We start from the raw sequence: 22,574 nt of genomic DNA, 5'->3' as shown, positions 1-22,574 counted from the left end.
TCAATATGTAATTACAGTACATTTATTTCCCAAAAAAATCTCTTGTATTATTGAGTTTTGTAGGAATGTAAATCCAAACCACGGATTTTTTCCAAGTGCACGTGCTTTTTACGACACCCGGTTCGTGTCGTTTTCAATTACGACAATAGCAGCCATGTGGCTCAAAAGGAGGTGAAAGAAAGTTGCAAGCATATTTCATCATTTAATTGCATATATAGTCATGAATGAAATATTTTTGGTAAGTCTGTGTATTTCAGACATTTCTTTGATGCTCGTTGGAAACTTAACGTTTAGTTTGCTAGTTTGTTTTTTGTTTTACCAGCCTATTATATGGTATACGTTAGTGCATGCAAATCACAGGTTCAGTGGTAAGTCGGATGAGAGGTAAAAACGTTGTTGTAATATAATAGAATTTAAAAAAATATCGTCAACGAATACCTTTCAATCCTTCTGAAAAAAAAATCCTCTAATTTAACGAGTTTATCTTTTTGAAGCAGATGTGACATAGACAATTCAAAAATAATGTTTTCAGCTCAGTAAATGAAAATATGGTTGAAATCAAAACCCTCCAAACAAAGTGATTTCTTCCTTAGAATGCCCCTGCAGGTCTTGCGATATGCATTTGTACTCTATTAGAATGATGTTTTGCAGTAGAGATAAAAGTACCTAGCTTATATTTTGAAAAATAGAATGAGAACATCGAAATGGATGCAAAATATATGTATCAGATTTTCCCATTAATTATGATTTATGAACAGCTGACAATTAAATGTCTGTTAAAATTTTCTTTTCTTTTCCTTGCCATTACGGCATTATCTCTGGGTTATCACAAAATAGATGGCTTTTCTTTTAAATTGTCAATAATTGAGGGAAAATAGAACCTAGGAGTAGGACAGAGTGTGTTAAAACAAAATATAGGTACTCTTATTGTAGACCAAAAATATCTTAATAATAAAATATGCATCCTATCATTTTTGCAGTAAGCTGGAACATTGGTTTATACAACTATTATGGCTGTCTTAGAGAGAAAAAGTACAGCAAAGCTGACAGAACTGTTACAGATTGAACAGAAGGTTCAGAGGAAATGGGAGGAGGAGAAAATATTTGAAGAAGATGCACCGCTTCCAGGATCTAAAGAAGCCTCGTATGAAATTAGTCCATTTCATTTTTCATGACTTGATACAAAAGTTTGCTGTGAGCTGACGATATGTCATGACCCTGATCTAAGGCCATGACCACGGTCAAGGCAACATCATTATCATTTATAGTGAATTGTTCAAAAAAGTTCTGCAGGGCATATGAGTCCTTGCAGTTCATGCACACATTTGGTTTTCAAAGATTAATTTTTCATGCACATAAAGCTCTCTGTTTGATAAATCCACTGGCTTAAAAGTTTGGAGATGAGCTAAGGTAATTTTCTTTTTGTTAGTTATTGACATACGTTGTCTTGATATAACAGATAGGAGTATTGTAAAAGATTGCTCATACAGACACATCATATTATTTTAATGTAATATTTATTTGCCTTTTAGCCAACCAAAATATATTGTCACTTTTCCATACCCTTATATGAATGGAAGACTTCACTTGGGTCATACCTTTTCTCTATCAAAAGCAGAGGTAAGTTGATGCAGTTTTATGAACAATTTTAAAACCAAAGTTGGAAAGAATAGATTACAATGAAGAGATACAGTTGTGTAATTTTATGATGACAAATGCCTATTAATGAAATACAATGATATATCATTGATTAGTCTTCCTGAGAATTACACAACTCCGTGAAAAATATTTATTGAATGGTTTATGTACAGTACATGTATTTTAGCCTCAAAATTTTACTCCTTAGCAATCCACATTTTTATCATTTTTTTTAAAGTGTTCAATTTTAAATAAAATTAAGCTGATGATGATTGGAGATCTTTTCTACAAATAATTGTCCTGTTACTTTCAGTTTGGGGTTGGATTTCAAAGACTTCAAGGCAAAAAATGTTTATTTCCCTTTGGTCTCCATTGCTCTGGAATGCCAATAAAGGTAATTAATTTTTTTACAAATAAATATAATTGGGTTGAAGAATTTTTTCCATTTCCTGAACTGTTCTACTTTCCCAATGAAAGTCTGACAGCAGATGCTTATAATGATCACACATTGAAATATTTTTTGTACACATTGTGAACAAATGATAACAAAATTAAAAAATGCATGTTGAAATTTTCTTTAGATCCTTTGCAATGTGTTCCTATATTACAGTCAACACTACTTTAAGCTAAACCTATTAGCATTTCTCAAAATCGTGTGATTTTATCTCTGTTGATGTGTATTTCTGTTGGCTTACTTTTTCAAAGGCCAGTGCGGACAAACTGACTCGGGAGATGGCAGATTATGGGTATCCCCCGGAGTTCCCACCAGAGAAAGAAGAGGGGGAACCAGAAGAAGAGAAGGAGGTCACAATTAAAGACAAGTCCAAGGGCAAAAAAGTAAGGAATACCAGATTTAGAGAAAATCACACATTTTTACTCACAATATTTTATAAAAATACTTCACTTTTACAAAAAGTTAATTACTAAAAAAAAAAAAGCTGGCCATTTCTTTGAGCGCCTAAGTGAATATTACTTTCTTGAATATTGTAGAGTAAACTAAAGGCAAAAACTGGGGGAATGAAGTACCAGTGGCAGATTATGAAGTCTCTCGGTCTGAAAGATGAAGAAATTAAAGATTTCGCCGACCCAGCTCACTGGCTCAAGTACTTTCCTCCCCATTGTAAGGAAGATCTCAGAAAGATGGGAATCAAGGTAAGCATGGAAGACAAATTCATATAATGGATGCATTTGTACATGTGCCTGTATGCTTTTACAATAAGATTTCAATATTTTAGGTTTTATTCACTTCAGCCTCCCCTATTCACCAGAGCATATTGAATGTTTTTGGGGAGATGGGGTAAATTATAGGCTTTATGGATTTAAAATGTAATCTTTGTTTGAAAAAACTATTTATTGCAATAAAATCTCAGATATTAATTTTTTGCTTATAGTTTTATGACAGCTTGTGTGTTGTAGGTGGACTGGAGGAGAAGCTTCCTAACCACTGATGCTAACCCTTATTATGACTCCTTTGTCAGATGGCAGTTCCTAAGGCTTAAAGAGAGGAACAAGATCAAGTTTGGTAAAAGGTAAGTCCTTGGGGGTAAGAATAAAAACTTGCAGATCTAGGAATTTTTGGAGACTGATTAAATATATTATGATCATCTTGAAGATGAATGTTTATATCATAAATGGCCACACTATAATTTACTGTTTCTGTCTTGAACAACCACATTATACTTAAATGGCCACACTATAATTCACTGTCTTGAATGAACTTATTATACTTCACCGTTTAAATCATAAATGGCTTCATTATGATTCACTGCTGTTTGTTGAATTGCTCATTTTCACCCTGTCCAAACTAATTAACTAAACTAAAATACAATGTTTTCCAGACACACCATCTTCTCTCCAAAGGATGGACAACCCTGTATGGACCACGACAGACAGAGTGGAGAGGTACATGTTATAGATTTTGTACATTTACATTGTGAATACGTTGCAATTTTTATGGAAAAATTATGAAATGTTTACATTGAGGAGATGTGTGTAATTTAATGATGACAAATGCCTATTAATGAAACACAATGATTTTATCATTGATTAGTCTTCCTGAGAATTACACAACTCCTTGAGAAATATTGGTTTGATCAAAATCTTATGTTGCAGAAGTCAATTTTATTGCATTTTTAATTTCTTATTAAATTATGTGTGTGTGCATGTTTATTTCATTTTGTAAAAAAGGAATTTATTTTTACATTGATTGGTACAAAAATGTAAGCATTAACTACTTTGTTATTTATAAATCCACATTCAATCAAATCACTTTGAGATTTTATTATAAAACAGTCATCGATATACAAGTACTGATATTTTGTAATGAACTGTAAAGATATAACTTTGCCATTCACCCCTGTTTAATTATTTCTTCTATCAAATTTTATTAGAAATTCAGTTTTAAAGCAGAAAGAGTTATAAAGTTAACTTATTTAACTACAATATCTGTAACGTCGCACTTGAAAACACTTGAATGGATGTTCCAATTCCTTTTCCTGTATTTGCTAAAAGATAAAAAAAAAACCGAGAAAAAAATTTTAATCTTGATTTTTCTCAGTATTGTTGGCTGTAAGGTGTAATCTAATGATGAAAACACAAGCCTTTTGGGTGAATACCAGTGATATATTTGATTAGTCTTACTGAGGATTACACAGCTTAACAGCAAAATTAGTTACTGGGGGGATACACCATCTGGGACACAGATATAAAAGACATGTCTTTATTTGAACCCAAAACTTTTCTTGCTATGTGTACTTAGCATACAGCAAAATAGTACATGTTTCACGACTTCTACGACCAATGTAAATGTACATGAATAAATAGGGAGGGCAGTCAAAATTTTCAACTTGTCAAAGAAGTTGATGACACAAGAAAATTTTTATGTAGATACATGTACATGTACCTTTATCATAGGTTTAATAATTAAATTGTTCTAATGTGTTTCCTTGCTTTTATAGGGAGTTGGTCCACAGGAATACACTCTGATTAAACTGAAAGTAAATGAACCGTACCCTCCAAAACTCAGGTATGTGACATGTTATTTGAATTTCTGTACTAGAATATGTGTTTTTAAAAAAAGAAGAAACCCCCATTTTTAGTACATGTAGATCAGAAATCAACTGTTGGTTATGATCTGTGATGACAGAACAAGTGTTCGGGACACTGAACTGTCTGTGATGAGAACACTTTTGAGTCCTACTGAGATCAAACTCCAATCTTAACTTAAAACCAAGGCTGTTCTAACCCCATATTGAGTAAAAATTTAAAGGCATATTCAGAGATAATCTGCAGATGTTAGATACTTTCCTTATCTTATATTGTATGATTTCAAGTAGTACAGTAAATGCACTTATTTTTAAAAAAAAAAACCCAAAATAATGATTAACTATATAACGCACCAATTTTGACTTATCTTAACAATGAAATGTAGTCACTTTCCATCAACCTTTTTCTTGCCTTAAATTTGATTTTCATAGTTGTGTGCTTGTTTAAAGGGTGTTATATATTTACTTAGATTATTTTCACTTTGTCTGTTTCTAATTACAGAACAATCCTACAAAATTATTTGATATATTAAAATATTATCAGTTGAAATTTTATTTGCAACAAATGAGTGTGTTCTATGATGACAACTTGTGTTCGGGTCACTGAATTACTTACGTAATATGATTAGAACAATTTGAGTCCACTGAGAACATACTCTAATGTTGTTCATTGATATATAATGTAGTATTATTGTCATCACTTTACAGTAGTTATTATTTTGGTCTGAGCTTAGAATTCTAGAGTAATTATGAATTTGATAAAGGTCTGAGTATAATTTTAGCAATAATGCTATTATCTGGTCTTTGATTCCAATTGTTTCATTTAAAAAAATAAGAAATACATGTAGCATGTTGTAGTGATTTTGAAAGTACCTAAGAGAGAATATGATATACTGAATTTTTTCTCAGTTTTTACGGAAAAAAATTTGAATTTTTGATTTATTTTACAGCAAATTGAAAGGAAGTAACATTTTCTTAGTGGCTGCCACCCTAAGACCAGAAACCATGTTTGGGCAGACCAATGTGTGGATCAGACCTGACATGAAATATGTGGCTCACCGTCTGGCTAGTGGGGAAATCTTCGTGTCCACCATGAGGGCTGCCAGAAATATGTGTTATCAGGGTTTCTGTAAGGTGGAGGGGAAAGTGGATGTGGTGGCAGATTTGATTGGTCAGGTGAGTGGTCCAATAGAAAATAACGTTACAAGTAGAAGCAGCAGGAAAAGTGTCTCTTCATATGATTAGTCCAGGATTGATGGATGCTGCAAGTAAGAAATAATTTTTGTCCCTGTTAAAAATGATGGTGCATTTGTTGGTAGGACATAATGGGGATTGCTCTGTCAGGACCACTTACTTCCTACAAGACGATCTACACCCTCCCAATGCTGACCATCAAAGCAGACAAAGGTGAAGTGTAGCAACAGTATATATAGGTTATATCAAGACTGAATCACTACCATATATTAATCAATCAGATGTTCAGTCCGATGACATTAACTCTTAATTGAAAAGATCTTTTGCATTCAAAAATAGTTTCTAGATAGTTTTTCTAGCTTGATTTTCATTGTTAAAAACATAACCATATGCTTTTACTACATTTGAAAGCAATTTCTTGAACAAGAATGTTTTTGATGTTAACAGGAACGGGCGTGGTAACTAGTGTACCATCAGATGCTCCAGACGATTTTGCTGCCCTGAGGGATTTGAAAAACAAACAGGTAATGCTTGCAAATGTTGCTGGAGAATAGAACATGCCAATGATTTTCAGATTTTATGTTCAGCACCTAGAGTTCTAGCGACTTGAAATAAATCCTTTTGAGTGTTTCTAAAACTTAAATCTTTCTTTGAGCCATGAAGGCGTATAAAGCTGGGGCTTATCCCCAGTTTCCATGTTGCTAAACAGTTGAGAGTCTATGACTCCACTGGGATCAGACACCAGACCACTGGTTTGAACCAGCGACTTTTGGATTACTGGCCTAATGCCTATGACTATTGAGCCACGAGCTCCTTAAGTTTTTCCTTAAATTTTTCTTGCTGATCCTATTTTTCAATATTTCTCAGAACTCTATTCCATCTAATTATTAGACGTTTATTTTATCTGTGCTGGAATGAACCAGCTGATATGCACTAAATTCAGGCTGCTTATCACTTTGACAAGTTGCTTGGTAGCTTGTGCAAGAGTAATCTATCTTTAGAAAAAACTTGTAGTCCGTTTAAGGAACTCAGGTTTAACCACTTTAGATACAGTTTTTACATGTCTTTTACTATTTACCAGATGCAAGAATTTTCATTGGACATTCAGAAGTAAAAATAAAGTACAATAAAAGTGAATTCTCCTCATATACATAAAATTAGTTGTATCTTTGTACAATGTCTTCATGGTGATTTTGAAAAGTGCATGAATTTGCATCTTATTTCAAAAAATTTGAACTTGCATTTTAATTATAAAACACTCCCAAGTTTGTTTAAATATACCGTAATCTGGTGAATATAATACGCACTTTTTTACCAGCATTTTTTACCGTGAGAAAGGGGTGCGTATTATACATCCCTATGGGATTTGGACATATTTAAGCACGGGGTATCATACTGCCGTATTACCTATGCTGTTCACAGACAGGACTGATACCCCGCTATACATCGAGACATTCCTTCATTATCACATATATATTATTATGTAACCCTTAGGAAATCATTGTTATAGCATGTAATTAAAGAAAATGTACACTTTAAGTCTGTTAATAAATAAAATGTTTCAAAATGGCCTTTAAAAATTAATTTTAACTGCCTATTCTTTATCTCTGTGTACGCCGCCATTACAGCTGTTATTAATAGAATGCCGACTTGGATGGCCACGTGCTATTTGTAACCGATCTTTGAAAACAGCTTACACATCATTTGGCTCATTCTTAACAATTTTCATGTAATGCTAATTAATTTATTGCAAATAATTATGAATATAAATAATTCTATAACCTAATCCGTTAATTGAAGCCATTGAAACAGTTGTGCTCCCCCACCACTAACGCTTGACACTTTGGGTTTCTCGCATTATCACCGGTGTGAGATCGGTTTGTCCGGTGTGAGACAGCAGTGTGAGATTTTTCTGTCTTACACTGTGTATTACTACGCTGTTTTTAAAACGTAAACAAACGTTGTCTGCTGTAGGGAAATGCAATATAGTGCATTGAGAGTATCCATTAAGTAATTGTGTTGCATAATTAATTACAATTTTTCATATTTTAATTGAAAACACTGTCGTATGCTTTCATTTAACTTGCACTATTTGAAGCACGCGGAGGGATAAACCGAAAGTAATCTTTTGAACGTCATAACAGAAAGTTGTCAAACATCATTTTTTAAGCTAATATAATGCGAGAAAAATAATCATTCATTATATACTCATGTGGGATAGTAAAATTCCACCTCAGGGCCAAGATTCACGGTCTAGGACTCGGCAAAGCCTCGTCCTAGACAGTGAATCTTGTCCCCTCGGTGGAATTTCACTATCCCACACTCGTAATAATGAATGATTCTATTAATCTCAGACACCCCCCTTGGGCTATGTGTACTATACACAACACATCTATTTGTGCATTTATTTTATTATGTTCCAGGCCTCTAATTGATCACTTTGATCGGAGTCATTTAAGAATTTAATAAGGTCCGTTATCTCCATACCTGTACATCGTCCGTTTTTCACTTCACAGGGATTGTAATGACTAAACAATTATATAACGCTTGTTAAAAGTAGTTGATTTTATTAACGGTAGAATATTTAATACTAGGTCTATTTAAAACATTGATTATGAATTAAAGATATTACCGCGATGTATTAGTTACAATAAATCCGTATCTAAAAAAATATTGTGTTTTTCTTATTTACGGTAGCGTATTCCCGCGATGAAGTTTCAAGCGTGTATTAAGAGTATAACTGCTTTATTGATACTCAGCATTACCGTTTGGTTAATTTTTTTGATGCGTATTATACATCCCAACAAGCTTTTTTTCACCATTTTCAGGGCCAAAGTGGGGGGTGCGTATTGTACACTACTGCGTATTATATTCACCGGATTACGGTACTTGTGAATTCAAAATATATATATTCAGGATTTGTCCTTTGTATTTTAGGTAGATATTAGAAATTAAAACAAATGTATATTTAATATAATTTCACAGTAAATATTTCGTAGTTATTTCTGTTTTGATTGAAGAAAATGGTAACATTTTAATAAATATTTTGTAAATAGAATAAAAGATATTGGGTCTAGTCTATAGGTGGTAATCTTATTCTGTCAGTTCTAGCAACGTTCTTGTTAGAGATTAAACTCTCATGCCCAGACTGTCAAACTTCTTCATATTAAAAGTTAATGTCAGCGGTTTTATGATTTCCTATTCAGGAAGAGATGTAGGTAGTATTTTTTCGCAGAAATTTAAGATTATCCATTTATATATTTGTTTTAAGCACCCAACTCAGGCTGCTTTTCTAACTGATGAGTTATGCTTGGTAGCTTGTGCTAGACAAATCCATCTTTAGAAAAAAACTTGTACTCCAAATACAGGACTCAAGTTTAAACCACTCAAGATACAGATCATTTTTGGGGCTTTTCTCTTCACTGTTAATGAACTGGCTGATATCCAGTATAATTCTATATCTGCTTCTATTTTTGTACTCCAACTACAGGACTCAAGTTTAAACCACTCAAGATACAGATCATTTTGGTGGCTTTTCTCTTCACTGTTAATGAACTGCCTGATATCCAGTATAATTCTATATCTGCTTCTATTTTTGTTTTTCAGCCATTTAGAGAAAAGTATGGCATTAAGCCGGAGATGGTGCTACCATATGAACCAGTGAGTGTGAATCCTTTGATGTAAAATATCAGTCTATTGTGTTCATAAATTAATTTAAAAACTATGTGCAAGTTAAAGTTCTCTGTTTGTGATATAAAATAAGGATGGTTTCTAATAAATTTTCAAAGAAGCAAAAACTGACTTGCATTTTTTGACACAGGTGCCAATTATTGATGTACCAGACTATGGCACCTTATCTGCTGTCACTGTGTGTGAGAGACTGAAGATTCAGAGTCAGAATGACAGAGACAAGCTACAGGAGGCAAAGGAACAAGTCTACCTCAAAGGCTTCTATGAAGGGGTAGGTAAATGGAAATGTGAATTGATTTACTTGTGGCAGACCTATTTTGTAGTAATCATATTTAAGCCTTTCCAGGCTGCTTTTTATTCACCATTAAATGATAGATACTCATGTATACTGGTCTCATATAAAGTATGCTATATGTACATATTTTAATTGTTTCAAGACAAGGCACAGTTGTTTAAGCCTAGGTTTGTCATAGATCTGAGAGCTTGGAACCCTGTGCAATAGAATTTGTGTATGTGATCTTATCCTAGTGTGGTACACTGGGAACAAGACATAGACATACATTATATTATTATATGTTTTCTTACCTTAATGTACTGGTAATCTTAAAGGAAATGTTCATGTATTGCTTCAATGTATTTCTTATTTTTTAGGTGATGATTGTGAAAGGATTTGAAGGACAAAAAGTTCAGGATGTGAAGAAACCCATTCAACAGAAAATGATTGATGCTGTAAGTGTCTGATATCTATTCTTTATTCATATTATTTAAATCAAGCTTTGATATCTTGAGCACTGATATCTTGAGCACTGATATCTTCACTGCCGTGGATATGCAAAGAGAGCTGAAAGTTCTGTTTCTATGTGTATTCAACCTCAATATCTTAAAAATCCAATCTTGAATCTTGAAAATCTTTGAAGGTTTTTCCATGCCAGTTGAGTTTGAGATATCAAGGTTTGGCTGTGTTTCTATGTAGTATTAAATTATTGATGCATGGAAATTTGCATTTAGAAATATGCTGCATCTGGATCACTTGACTTAAGCATCCTTATAATAATTATTGATGCTCTTCTTGTCAGGGTGAAGCTGTGAAATACATGGAACCTGAGAAAACTGTGATATCTCGCTCCAATGACGAATGTGTTGTGGCCCTTTGTGATCAGTGGTACGTGTAATACATGCTAATAGTATACAAAGATTTTATTTCTGGCAAAATTCTTTTAATTTTTGGGGAAATCTCTTAAATGATGCTACATGTAAAGAATGTACATGTTATATTAGGATTTCATATTGAAACACTTTTATCACAGGTACTTGGAATATGGAGAAGAGAAATGGAAACAGTTGGCTACCAAGGCTTTGAGTCAAGTGGAGACGTACTCTGATGATGTTCGCAAAAATTTCCTGGCCACTTTGGACTGGCTGCATGAGCATGCCTGCTCCAGATCTTATGGATTGGGTAAGACATTTTAATTGAAGCAAGATTATTGGAGTAAGACTTAAAATTAAAAAAAAAAAAGTTTTCAAAAAATTGCATCCCTTGTACTGTGATGCTGGTTTTTATCAGTTGGTCAAATTGTGGCGATGCTAAATCAACAGACTCAACTCTTACCACTGTACTTGTCTGTGAATGCAGTGGTAATCATTGATGTCTACAGCTGTTAAAAAAAAAGTTGCATTGTGTGCAGAATTTTTAAGTTTGGACGGTGAATGGAAGATTGACGTTGAGGTAATATACTGTAATTTGAAGTACTGAAAATTTACATTTTGTTTTGATTTTCAGGCTCCAGAATCCCGTGGGACCCCCAGTATCTGGTTGAGTCCCTGTCTGACTCGACCATCTACATGGCCTACTACACAGTGGCACACTTTCTACAGGGAGGGGTGTTTGATGGCAGTGGGAAAAGCCCTGCCAACATCAAGTAAAAATTTTCTCTTAAAGACTTGTACTAATCATTCAAATACAAGTACATCTCTTAGATTCAAATACATGTACATAAAGAACACAAAGTAGACGTAATGTAAAACTTTTTGCAATTTTTTCCGTCCACTAAAGATTTTTGAAAATGTTTACATTTCAGACCAGAACAGATGACCCCAGAAGTTTGGGACTATGTCTTTTTTAAGGATACTCCTTACAAAAACCTTCCTGTCCCCAAAGCCACCCTTGACAAACTTCGGGCGGAGTTTGAGTACTGGTACCCAGTGGATCTGAGAGTGTCTGGTAAAGACCTTGTGCCCAACCATCTTACCTACTACATCTACAACCATGTGGCCATCTGGCCAAATGACAGGTAACATTTACCTCCTGCAATGTCTTTTTGAGGGAAGCATCATATTTATCTGTTCTTCCCACTTTCATATCCAATGCACAACTTGTCCATTAAGGGAGAAACACCCGTATCTCATGCTTGGCACAAAGGCTGAAGCTGAACTTGGGTCATATTTTATAGAATTTAATGCTCATTGAAATTGAGTTTATCACAACACGTAGATTGTATCTATATATATATATTTATGATCATTTGTAGGTTGTTTCAGTCTGTCTTTAATGTTGTTTTCCCCTTTAATAAATTAACATTTTAGTAAATATGTGTATTAATCTATACAATAATGCATTGCATTTTATTTTTAGTTCAAAATGGCCAAAGAGTATAAGAGCTAATGGCCATTTACTGCTAAATTCTGAAAAGGTATATACAGTGTGCAAGTAAATGATGGCAATTGGTTTTTTTTTAGAATTCTTATGGGCTGTAATCAGTGCCCTGGCTTTGAAACAATATTCAAAACATTTTATTCATTTGCAGATGTCAAAACAAACTGGAAATTTTCTGACTCTCACAGATGCTGTAAATAAATTTTCAGCAGATGGTAAAAAATTCAATCTTCTCTTTACTATCTGGTATTTAGCTGCCTTAATAGTAGCGAATACAGTGCATGTAACATAATTTTTGTGAAAACAAAGTTCAGATGTACAACATTTGCATTCATTCTATTGTACTCTTGAAATCTCTATGGATATATTCTTAATTGAAATGCTTACATTTTATAGGCATGAGACTGGCCTTGTCAGATGCTGGTGATACAGTTGAAGATTCAAATTTTGTAACAAAGATGGCTGACGCTGGGCTGTTGAGGTTGTACACATACCTGGAATGGGTGAAGGAAATGATCGCAACCAAAGACAGTCTACGCACAGGTCCTACAAATACCACCAGTGACCAGATATTTATCAGGTTACGCTTCACATTCATTTACATGTAGATCAGCTGGTCATGTTTCATACTGGATCATTTTTCAAAAGAACTGAAGTTTGCCATGTTATCTTTTTTATCTCACTAAGTGTTTCAACCCAGCCAATTTAGTTTACTTTCATTTCAGTGAAATAAACAAGGCAATACTAGAAACGCAGCACTTTTATGAGAAAATGCTGTTTAAGGAAGCCATGCGAACAGGGTTTTATGAATTCCAGGTAAGAGGATATTTTGTGTATATATAAGTATATATTATAATACATGTATTATGATATATTATAAGTACATATGAACAACAAATCAGTGTTAAACATTTAGAATGTAGAAGTCAGTGTTTATCTCCCCTTAAATGTTTTCAGGCTTTTCGAGACAAGTACAGAGAGTATGAACTAGAAGGAATGCACAAGGAGCTGATCTTCCGCTTTATTGAGGTACAGACTCTGATGCTGAGCCCTATCTGCCCTCACGTCTGTGAGTACATTTGGGAACTCTTGGGAAAGTCCCGAAGTATCATGCATGAGAAATGGCCCGTGGCAGGCCCTGTGGACGAAAAATTGATTCAGATCTCACAGTATGTGACTGATGCAGCTCACGACTTCCGAATTCGCCTGAAACAGCTGCTGACTCCAGCAAAAGGGAAGAAGGTGAAACTGGATAATGCCACGCACGGGACAATATGGATAGCCAAGACTTACCCTCCCTGGCAGAATACGGTTCTGTCCACATTAAAGACTCTTCATGAGGCATGTTTGGACTATTTGTGTTTATTATTTATCCATGATGATATTATGGTGTTTGGATCAACACATTTTATTTTTGTTTTTTCAATGAAAAAATATATAGATTTTCCTTTTTAGAAAAACAAAGGCTTCCCAGACATGAAGGTTATAGCAAACGCCTTCAAGGACAAGCCAGAGTTGAAGAAGTACATGAAGAAACTGATGCCTTTTGTGCAAGTAGCAAAGGTACATATATGTAACATGTTGGGTAACATCCCAGATATGGACTAATTATCAGTAATTTAGAGAAATTTATATGAAAATATTTAAAGCACATAAAGTTTCACTTTACAATAACAATTGTTGTATGTTTTTGAATATCTGTTTCTCTAATAGGAAAATGTAGAAAAGAATGGCATCAAAGCTTTGAACCTGACCTCTGAGTTTGATGAAGTGGAAGTCATGAACAAATTCAAGAAGTACATGATTAACACTCTCGATGTAAGACTTGGTTCTAGTTATATGATGTAATCAACAGTTCAAACTAATGCTCCAGAGTGAATTAGAACATGTGTTACATCTGTTCTACAAGGAAATATATTTGTGGTTTTTTATGTAGATTGGAATTCTGTCAAATATGATGATATTAACTTGAGTGTACTTTTATGGATTATATTATGCATAATAACAGGCTGTAGAAATGAAAGTTCAATACTAGTGCCCCCATACTCCACCCCAATTCAAGAATTAAGTTAATATCTTGGCAATGAATTTTCTTGATAAATGATAGGTAGTATCGGTAGAAAAACTTGGTAGTATGAATTTCTATAAATCTAGACTTTTGCATGTTTTGCAGCTGGAGGGAATAGACATCAAATATTCAGATGAAGCTGACGACAAAGTAAAAGAGGACTGTTGTCCAGGGAAACCATTCACTACATTTCGAGAAGAGGTGTGATCATTTTCTGCATTACGTATAAAGCATAAATTATTGTACATGTTTGTAATTGATCACATTTTGGCGTGCATTTCATTTTACAAGATTTGTCAAGTAATTAACTATTACTAGGCTTCATTTTCTGCATTCTCCTTTGTCACTAGGTTAAACTATATGTGTAATTGGTACAGGATGTCTATAATATACAGGTAACTCTCGATAGCTCGAAGTCCCTGGGACCAGGGAAAAACTTCGAGGTTTCAAGAGTTCGAGTGTTCAAGAGTTCGGAATTTTCTGGGTTGACCGACGGGTTTTAAAATTATTTTTACCGGATGTTATGATTAAGCCATTTATTTAGTGCTAACCTTACGCACGTGCTTATACAACGTTTTCTTTCCAGTAAAATATACAGAATTTGATGTTAATAAAACTCAATACAAACAACTATCGAATAAATTCATAATAATTTTTAATTTTATGCATTATATCAAGACCAGATTGCTCAGCACTACTGGACTGCATGCGAGACGATCGATATGTCATAAATGTGATAACTGAGTATCACCCATTGTTCCCACTTACGGGTCCTTCGCAAGCTGCAAGAACTTTTTCGGCAATAATCATTATAATGACAATGATGCTGATAAGCATAATTTTTACAGTTTTATAATTCTAAAATTTGACCATTGCTAAATATTATCGTTTCGTCTCAAATAATTTTTCATTTTCATTACGTCTCCCAATTATCGTAAAACGGTTGGTATTAATGGTTCAGGTATCGGTATGGTCAATCATTAAACAATTACCACCTTGCATGACGAGTGTCGCCTGAATAAACAACCTGTGACACGGGTCCCGCGTCTAACGCCTGGAGCCATTTAAATGACCAGGTAGGTGTTAATTAGGTATAGCGCTTCGAGATACACAGCGACTTCGAGGTATCGAGAGTAAAATACTATAGATTATGAACAACGGGACTGCAGTTTGACTTCGAGAAATCAAGGGTTTCGAGAGATCAAGAGTTCGAGAAATCAAGAGTAAATTTGCTTAGTTATATAGGGGAAAAATTCGGGACCCTAGGCTCACTTCGAGCGATCAAGAACTTCGAGCGATCGAAGTTCGAGCCATCGAGAGTTACCTGTATGTGCATTAAACTTTATGCTTTTTTCAAATTTCAGCCCTCTGTGGCTGTCAAGCTTGTCAACCCTCAGCCAATGAGTGGACTGTTTGAAATCAAGCTCCCTATCTATGAGGGGGACGACAAGACGAAAGTTCTCACAAGGATCATGAAAACTGACCGCTCAAAAATGAAAGGTACAAGTTGGTCCCATTTCATCTCTCTCTCCCTTCTCTCTCTTCTCTCTCTCTTTCTCACGTTTAAGTTGGTGATATTTTAAAAGGTATCTTCATGTGGTGCCATAGCTTTATTATATTTTATTTCTTTTGGTAGATATCTGTCAAATAAAACTACTCATGTACGAGGACCCTATCAAGGGACCCAGGACAATTCCAGACATGAATGACATTGAAAAGGGCAAGGTTGTGGTCCCCGACAATGCCACCTTTCAGATCAATGTCCCAAAAGAAACGGTGACAATACAGAGCAATGGAAAGAAGCTGGACCCCGGACTAACTCTGGTGTACATTGTCAACTCTTAACGCAGGCAGATAGTGGTGATGTGGCAAATACATAAGGATGCTATTGTGTCTTGATACCATGAACATTGATTTGTGGAGGAAGTGATTTTAAGCTGGTTACGGTTGTTGGGGATTATTTGTCGAGTGTCGGATGTCCTGCTCCAGAGCTTTGTGATATTACCAGCACAGAGTTATTTATTGACATGAATATAGAATGTACTAATAAAAATAAGTTAACTCTTGGTGGAAATGCACCATGCGTTTAGTATTAAGTCTATCTTTTTAAGCATATGTATTGTATATTTGAGAAGTTTCTCAGATGGTAAAGATTGCAAAATATAATCGAGTACTTAGGACATAGGTTGATAGTGTACTCTCGGTGAGTAGCACATTGTCCCTACAATGATTGGCATATCGGTCTTGTCATTGTTAGTATGGGCTTTACGCTTTCTATGCATTGCTAAAAATTTAAAGTGTCAAGGGTTGTTTGGTCTTTGCATTTTACAAGGCAAGATTCATAAACATTGAACTTGTCTATTATTGTTAAATGCATTGTACTGACCTCATACTTGCCGTAACTTTATTTGGTATCTTATATTTGTTTTCTTTTCTTATAATGCAATTTTAAATTAATTCAAATAAAGAAGACAGTTTATCAGTTTATATATTATCAGAATGTGGTGATTTCATGTTTAAGAAAAATGAACTACGGTACTCAATTCAGATTTCCAGACAAATATTGTTTGTTGTTTAAAGGTTCGTTTGCCTGCACCAAATCATCAATAACTGTATTACAGTATGTAACTACGGGGAAAAAAACTTAGGTGGTCGGATTTTGCTGGTTTTGAATAAAGGAATGTGTTACGGACAGTCTAGAGGACTTGCCACTTGACAACTGTTAGGAGCAATTTCCTGGTGAGACATTTCACGTGTATGAGAAGGAAGTGAAATATACGAGCCTGTACGTTTCAGCTGACGCTAGCATTATATCTTGTTATGTGTATGTCTGATGTATGTATATGTTTGGACCGACACGGTGGACAAAAAAAAATTACAAACAGCATATACTCTCTCTCTCTCTCTCTCTCTCTCTCTCTCTCTCTCTCTCTCTCTCTCCACAGGAATGCAAGGTATCTTTGGATTTAGAGAGAATAAGATTTAATATTCATTTGCAAGAGGCAATAATTGACCACACTTTATCACAACAGGTCAGTCGACCTCTAAACTACAATATTTTGCTTAATGGTTGAAAATAAATGTCATGAAGATCATTAAACTTTGACGTATGTACATGTAACTGTAAGTCTGTTGTAGCGAACATGTCAATTATTTCTAGTGAGGGAAATACTTCACATTTTTAAGTACACACATTTACATAAGTTTTTTTAAAGAGCTGCGTAGTATAGTTTTTAGCTTTCCCCCGCAGCTTTGTTTTCCTGAGTACTGGTATTAATATTTGCTTCGTTTTATCTCTATATCTTGACAAGTGTGTGTTTGTTTACTTCGTAATGAGAGAGTTCAGAACACAACGCCAGCAGTCCTTGTATATGAAAGCGATAATATCATTTGGAGAAAACTTCTCCAAGAAATGAGCCATGGGTTTTCGAGTCGGGGGTATCGAGATAACGGAGAGAACCTCGCGAGTTTATCAAGGGAGAGTGAAAACTACGCTTGGATACCTCAATTTAGTCGTCACCTCGTTAATTCTTTTTTCAAAACAAGATAAAACCTTCCCACATTGACCCCTGACCTGATCTTGCTTCCTTGTTCATTTAAATTTGGACCCCCTGTTCACAATATACCATTGATACGACTTATTTTCTTATATCGGATCATATTTCCCTGAAAGTAAGCAGGTTATAGCGAAATCTGATGATAATCTTCCTGTTTGTGTGAAATGATGGAACGTACATTGAACAATGGCGTATCTATGTACTTCCTTAACTTAATCCTCCGAACACACGGGTCATGTGTCCTGTATATATGAAATTATATAAGTTTCACTGTAACATTAATATCCACATATAACATATTATGCTACACGAAAAATCACGCCATCGTTTACAATAACCCCCATTTCCAATCCCCCCCCCCCCCCCCCCAAAAAAAAATAATAAGGGATCGGGACATTTTTAATCGCATTTTGGATAAATTGCGAACGCTGAGGGAGGGAAAATTAAAAAAAAAAAAATACAAACCCATGGACAGAGCTGTTATTCATTGTAGAAATAAAAAATTAGATCTTGTATCTAAAAGTTCACAACTAATGCATTATGTAGAGTGTAACATGCTCCAAATTACAATTCTACTTGTGACATCTTTAGAAAGAAATGTACAAGGTTAAACTTTTACTTGATATTTGTTTACTTTGTCAGGATGTCATGAGTTCAAAACTATTAAAAGTACAATTTGTTATCAATACATTTTTTATTTAAAGATTTTAAAACGTCGAATGGTATAAACATGCACACATGGAGTGTCCAATACCACCCTAATTTATTGAAATTTTGGTCATCGCAGTTTATTAGAACTAAAGAACAAGCAGTCAATTTACTTGGAACACACACACATACAGCTTGGTGTGAGCTGTCCGGCTATGTGTCATGTACATAATGAATCACCGCCCATTACTGATGGAGAAAAAAATAGTGCGCGCGCATTGATATTCTCAAGTGGCCCTATGTTATATTGTGTCTTGCTTCCTGAAAACCTCATTCCGACTCGCACATCTGTGATTGTGGGGTGTGTTTTATTTCTGTCGTCTAGGACCAATTACATGTAAGTTCATTACTTTATGTCTTGCTCAACAATATACATTGGTATAATTGGTTTGAATATTTTTATGCGAACAATATGTTGAGAATGTAGTTGGTTTCATTTGATTATTGTATTTGCTCATTTCTTTATTTGCATCGGTAAGCAATGTGCCCATTTCACTTTTGCTTTTATCATTTAACCATAAGGAGATAATAAGACCAGGGGGGTTTAAATAGTAGTAAGGCTTAAAAGATTTGCCGGTTGAATATTTCTTTTTTTTGTAACACTTTCTACTCGACGAATTTTATATTCACCATTGAAAAAAAAAAACCTCAGACTGTCGACATCTTTCAGGGTGCGGCTATTGATCCATGCTTTGGAGGCGAGAAACCGTTGTCTATATGTGTTGTGTCCCTATAGCTTTTTTCCATTCAAAGCGACCACAAACTGTCGGAATTCCAGCATTGATATATAATTATGACTTGGACTAGCATGCATAATTAATGTGTTCTCTCTTTTTGCAGTTTTTATTCATCATGAGTGATAAACCAGACGTTAAAGAAGTCGAATCATTCGACAAGAGCAAATTGAAAAAAGTAGAAACACAAGAGAAGAACCCTCTACCCACCAAAGAAAGTATGTATCTCTCTCTCTCTCTCTCTCTCTCTCTCTCTCTCTCTCTCTCTCTCTCATGAGTCATCGCTGTTGAATGAGATTTTGGAAGCTGATATCAATTGACTTATCAAAACTTATCGGTATTTTGATGTTTTCAAACATACTCTCTTGGTCTTGTTGGTGCGGATGCCGAGCAATTTAAAACGAGAAACCGCGGCGCAGACGATAAAATGCTAGTCGTCTGCACATCTGTCTAACAGAGTGCATAACTCTCATTGAGTCATCATTTCCCCTAACAGATGCATGCATAGTTTAGACAAAGAATGTTCAATTTAGAGAGTGGCAACCTCGCTGTCCGTTTCTTTGTAATGCCAGCGCTGTTATTAAAAGATATTGTAGATGCGGAATTTGATCCTTCGTGTAAACTGGCTTTTTAAATATAAACAAATAAATATAACCACAGGGCGTGACCTCGATCGATAATTTCTCCCGTCGATAAGGCTTGCCACTTGAACTTTCTCTCGACCGCAGATGCAGTCACTGACCATATTTAATTTCTTGCGAGAAGGCTGGTCTTGATAAACACATAATGTATTTATTTTGTCGATAGAGTCCCTCCATCCCGAATTAAAAGAATGATACTATGGTTAAAAAGTTGGGTTTTTTTTTACGCGGTGAACAAAAACAATATGAGAATTATTATATAGTGTTACAATAATGTCTCATTGTTTGCTATACATCGATAGTGGTGTACAGTTACATCAGACCGCGCTTTGTTCGGTACAGAGGGCGTTTAATTAACGACTGCATGTGATTCAGACCTTGATGTAGCCATCGCCGTATTGCATAATCGAGGAATAAAATTCAAACAAACAATAAAAGATTGCACTCGCTCTGAAAATTGGAGGCAGAAATCGATTTGTCTCATCACAGAATAAGAATTGAGGAACAAAATCTTAATGGGGGTCTTTCTATAACTTTTATATAGATTTTGCGGCAAAGCAGTAATTTTGTCTTTGTCTCCTAATGATGCAATATAGGTTGGTCTTCTTCTTGTGAAGGCGAGACGGAGTGAATATTTATATCATGATAACTTAATTTTTGCCTTCTTTTTCCTTTCAGCTATTGAGCAAGAGAAGAAGGGCTAGGGATGAATGCAACATGTGTATAAACTGTGCTTTAAAGAGGGACTCGCAATGACCCTTCTGTTTTTGCTCATTTAATTTTGTAAAACGAATTCCAATTTTTTTTTCTTCTTATGTATGAATTTAAAGAATGCTTGAGAATAATTGTTACATTGAATGTAAGTAAGAAAGGAAGATAGAAAAAAAGTGTACCATCTTCAGTGTATTGTTTTTGTATAATGGGCTGCAACCGTGACCCTGTTGTGTTTTGTACTTTACTGAAACTGAATAAAGCACAACTGTGCGCCATGGTCTTGAGCCATCGGCCTATGTAAAACCTGTCTTATTTTTGTATTGGGGTTAGACAAACAAGGAAAATTTGGAGGGCCCTTTCCGTCTTAAAGGGAATTAGAGGACACTTTATAGTATGTCCGTCTCTAAATCATAAAAACCCACACAATTTTAACGTACTGAAATCCGTCCGGTTATACAGGAAATATAATATTAATATGTACATATTTTAAGTAGATAAAGAAAAAAGAATTCAAAGATTTCTCGTGTGAGCACTTAATGATATGCATTTTACACAATAGAAAGGGTCGTTTCGGTAGAAGAGTTGGGTAACAAGTTAAGGTGATACAAGAATTTGACCTATCAAACCATGACCCCGGTAAAATTGCTATTATAAATCTGAGGGACTGATACTATAGTCGTAAACTACAACCACACGTATGGGGAAATTCAAATATTTAGAAAATTCGTGTAAAACTTGAAAGGAGATGATTTGCCAAGTGTCTGGATAGTGGTTATATGTGCTTCACAATACTGCGGGTCTTAGCTGGAGAACTCTTGCGGGGAAATTTGCCGCCATAACTTGAACTTACATTTGTTCACAACACAAGATCAAGATATTGTAAATGAAATGAGCCTACATATTTCTGAAATTTGAGATGTGAATTCTTTTAGTGATGCTTTATAACAATAGCTTGGTATTATATGGTGTTCCAAGGCTTAATTTCAAGATAAATGCGATTAAAATTCGTGTTTTAAACTGTCATTTTTAATGAAATCGGCTAAAAATCTAGGACTTTTTGTCGTTTTTGACGAATGAAATACATACAGAATGCCTATATAGTCTCCCTAAAAATGACATATAGAATGTTCTTGACCTCTTCTATAAAGTAATATTAAATTGAACATGGGTATCGGGATTACTTTTTGTAGGTTAGGATTTTCAATGAAATGTCAAGAAAGTGTTTTATTTCCTATATGCAAGTACATTGTATATAGCCCTCATAGTCGTAAAGTACGGGAAAAAGATTCATCAATTTCAAATCAGTTGTGACTAGCACCCAAAAGGCACCCTGAAATCATTTACTAGATCTTGACATTAATGTGGATAAATAAGTATAAAAGTATTTTTGACCATAAAATACAGATTTTCTTAAATAATACAAAGCTCTCGCGTGGGCAACAACGAAGAATCCGCAAGTCAAAAACTGCCTGGTGTATATATATATATACTGCACCGTGCACCTGACATCATATACTGCACCGTGCACCTGTCATCAGAAATGTCTTTAGGGGCCATGTGGTCATACGGTGCCATTTGCATACTACACTTGCAGTAATATGTATATATAAGGGGTAGTATAGAGCAATAGGTGACAATTATATATCGATTTTTGGCAGTGCATATACCGGTTTATTATTTTTGCCAGTTGCCATCAATTTGCCGCGTTATCTAAATAATTTTTCTACATTAACCTGCTGTATATTGATCAATATCACCCCCCCCCCCCCCATAAAACACATTATAATAGATTTTTCAAAAATGAAAGGTAAAAATGTTCAATATCGCAAAGTATATTGAAACCGGTGTAATTACGAATGTATTTTTATCTTTTCGCTCGAAATATGCTGAATATGATTAGAACTGTGCAGGATAAGTGCATAAATTAATTTGC

At 34.7% G+C, this 22,574-nt stretch overlaps 1 protein-coding gene across 1 annotated transcript; it reads left to right on the top strand.

Annotated features, from left to right (window-relative positions):
• The first annotated feature begins 105 nt into the window (after positions 1 to 105).
• Positions 106 to 16,774, top strand: LOC105338434 (leucine--tRNA ligase, cytoplasmic). The gene is made up of 29 exons (XM_034446303.2): positions 106 to 238; positions 981 to 1,144; positions 1,533 to 1,620; positions 1,952 to 2,032; positions 2,344 to 2,475; positions 2,629 to 2,790; positions 3,055 to 3,167; positions 3,477 to 3,540; positions 4,596 to 4,663; positions 5,633 to 5,858; positions 6,002 to 6,089; positions 6,324 to 6,400; positions 9,483 to 9,536; positions 9,697 to 9,837; positions 10,218 to 10,295; positions 10,643 to 10,728; positions 10,874 to 11,022; positions 11,347 to 11,485; positions 11,645 to 11,857; positions 12,199 to 12,256; positions 12,371 to 12,434; positions 12,616 to 12,799; positions 12,945 to 13,035; positions 13,177 to 13,560; positions 13,675 to 13,782; positions 13,933 to 14,037; positions 14,393 to 14,488; positions 15,652 to 15,787; positions 15,924 to 16,774. Exons 2-29 carry the CDS (start codon positions 1,011 to 1,013, stop codon positions 16,130 to 16,132), a joined length of 3,528 nt encoding a protein of 1,175 aa, XP_034302194.2. The 5' UTR covers positions 106 to 238; positions 981 to 1,010; the 3' UTR covers positions 16,133 to 16,774.
• The last annotated feature ends 5,800 nt before the right edge of the window (positions 16,775 to 22,574 follow it).

This window comes from Magallana gigas, chromosome 2 (genome assembly GCF_963853765.1).
Source record: "Magallana gigas chromosome 2, xbMagGiga1.1, whole genome shotgun sequence".
In the NCBI taxonomy this organism is placed as follows: domain Eukaryota; kingdom Metazoa; phylum Mollusca; class Bivalvia; order Ostreida; family Ostreidae; genus Magallana; species Magallana gigas.
Note: the sequence above shows the minus strand (reverse complement) of the source record. Positions and strands in the feature narration are given on the sequence as shown.

Bases quoted from the DNA above. Each gene is read 5' to 3' on its own strand.
- LOC105338434 (XM_034446303.2), top strand. From the start codon at position 1,011: ATGGCTGTCTTAGAGAGAAAAAGTACAGCAAAGCTGACAGAACTGTTA. The intron at 9,537-9,696 runs GTGAGTGTGAAT...TTTTTGACACAG, and splicing joins TGGTGCTACCATATGAACCA to GTGCCAATTATTGATGTACC. The intron at 12,257-12,370 runs GTATATACAGTG...ATTCATTTGCAG, and splicing joins TACTGCTAAATTCTGAAAAG to ATGTCAAAACAAACTGGAAA.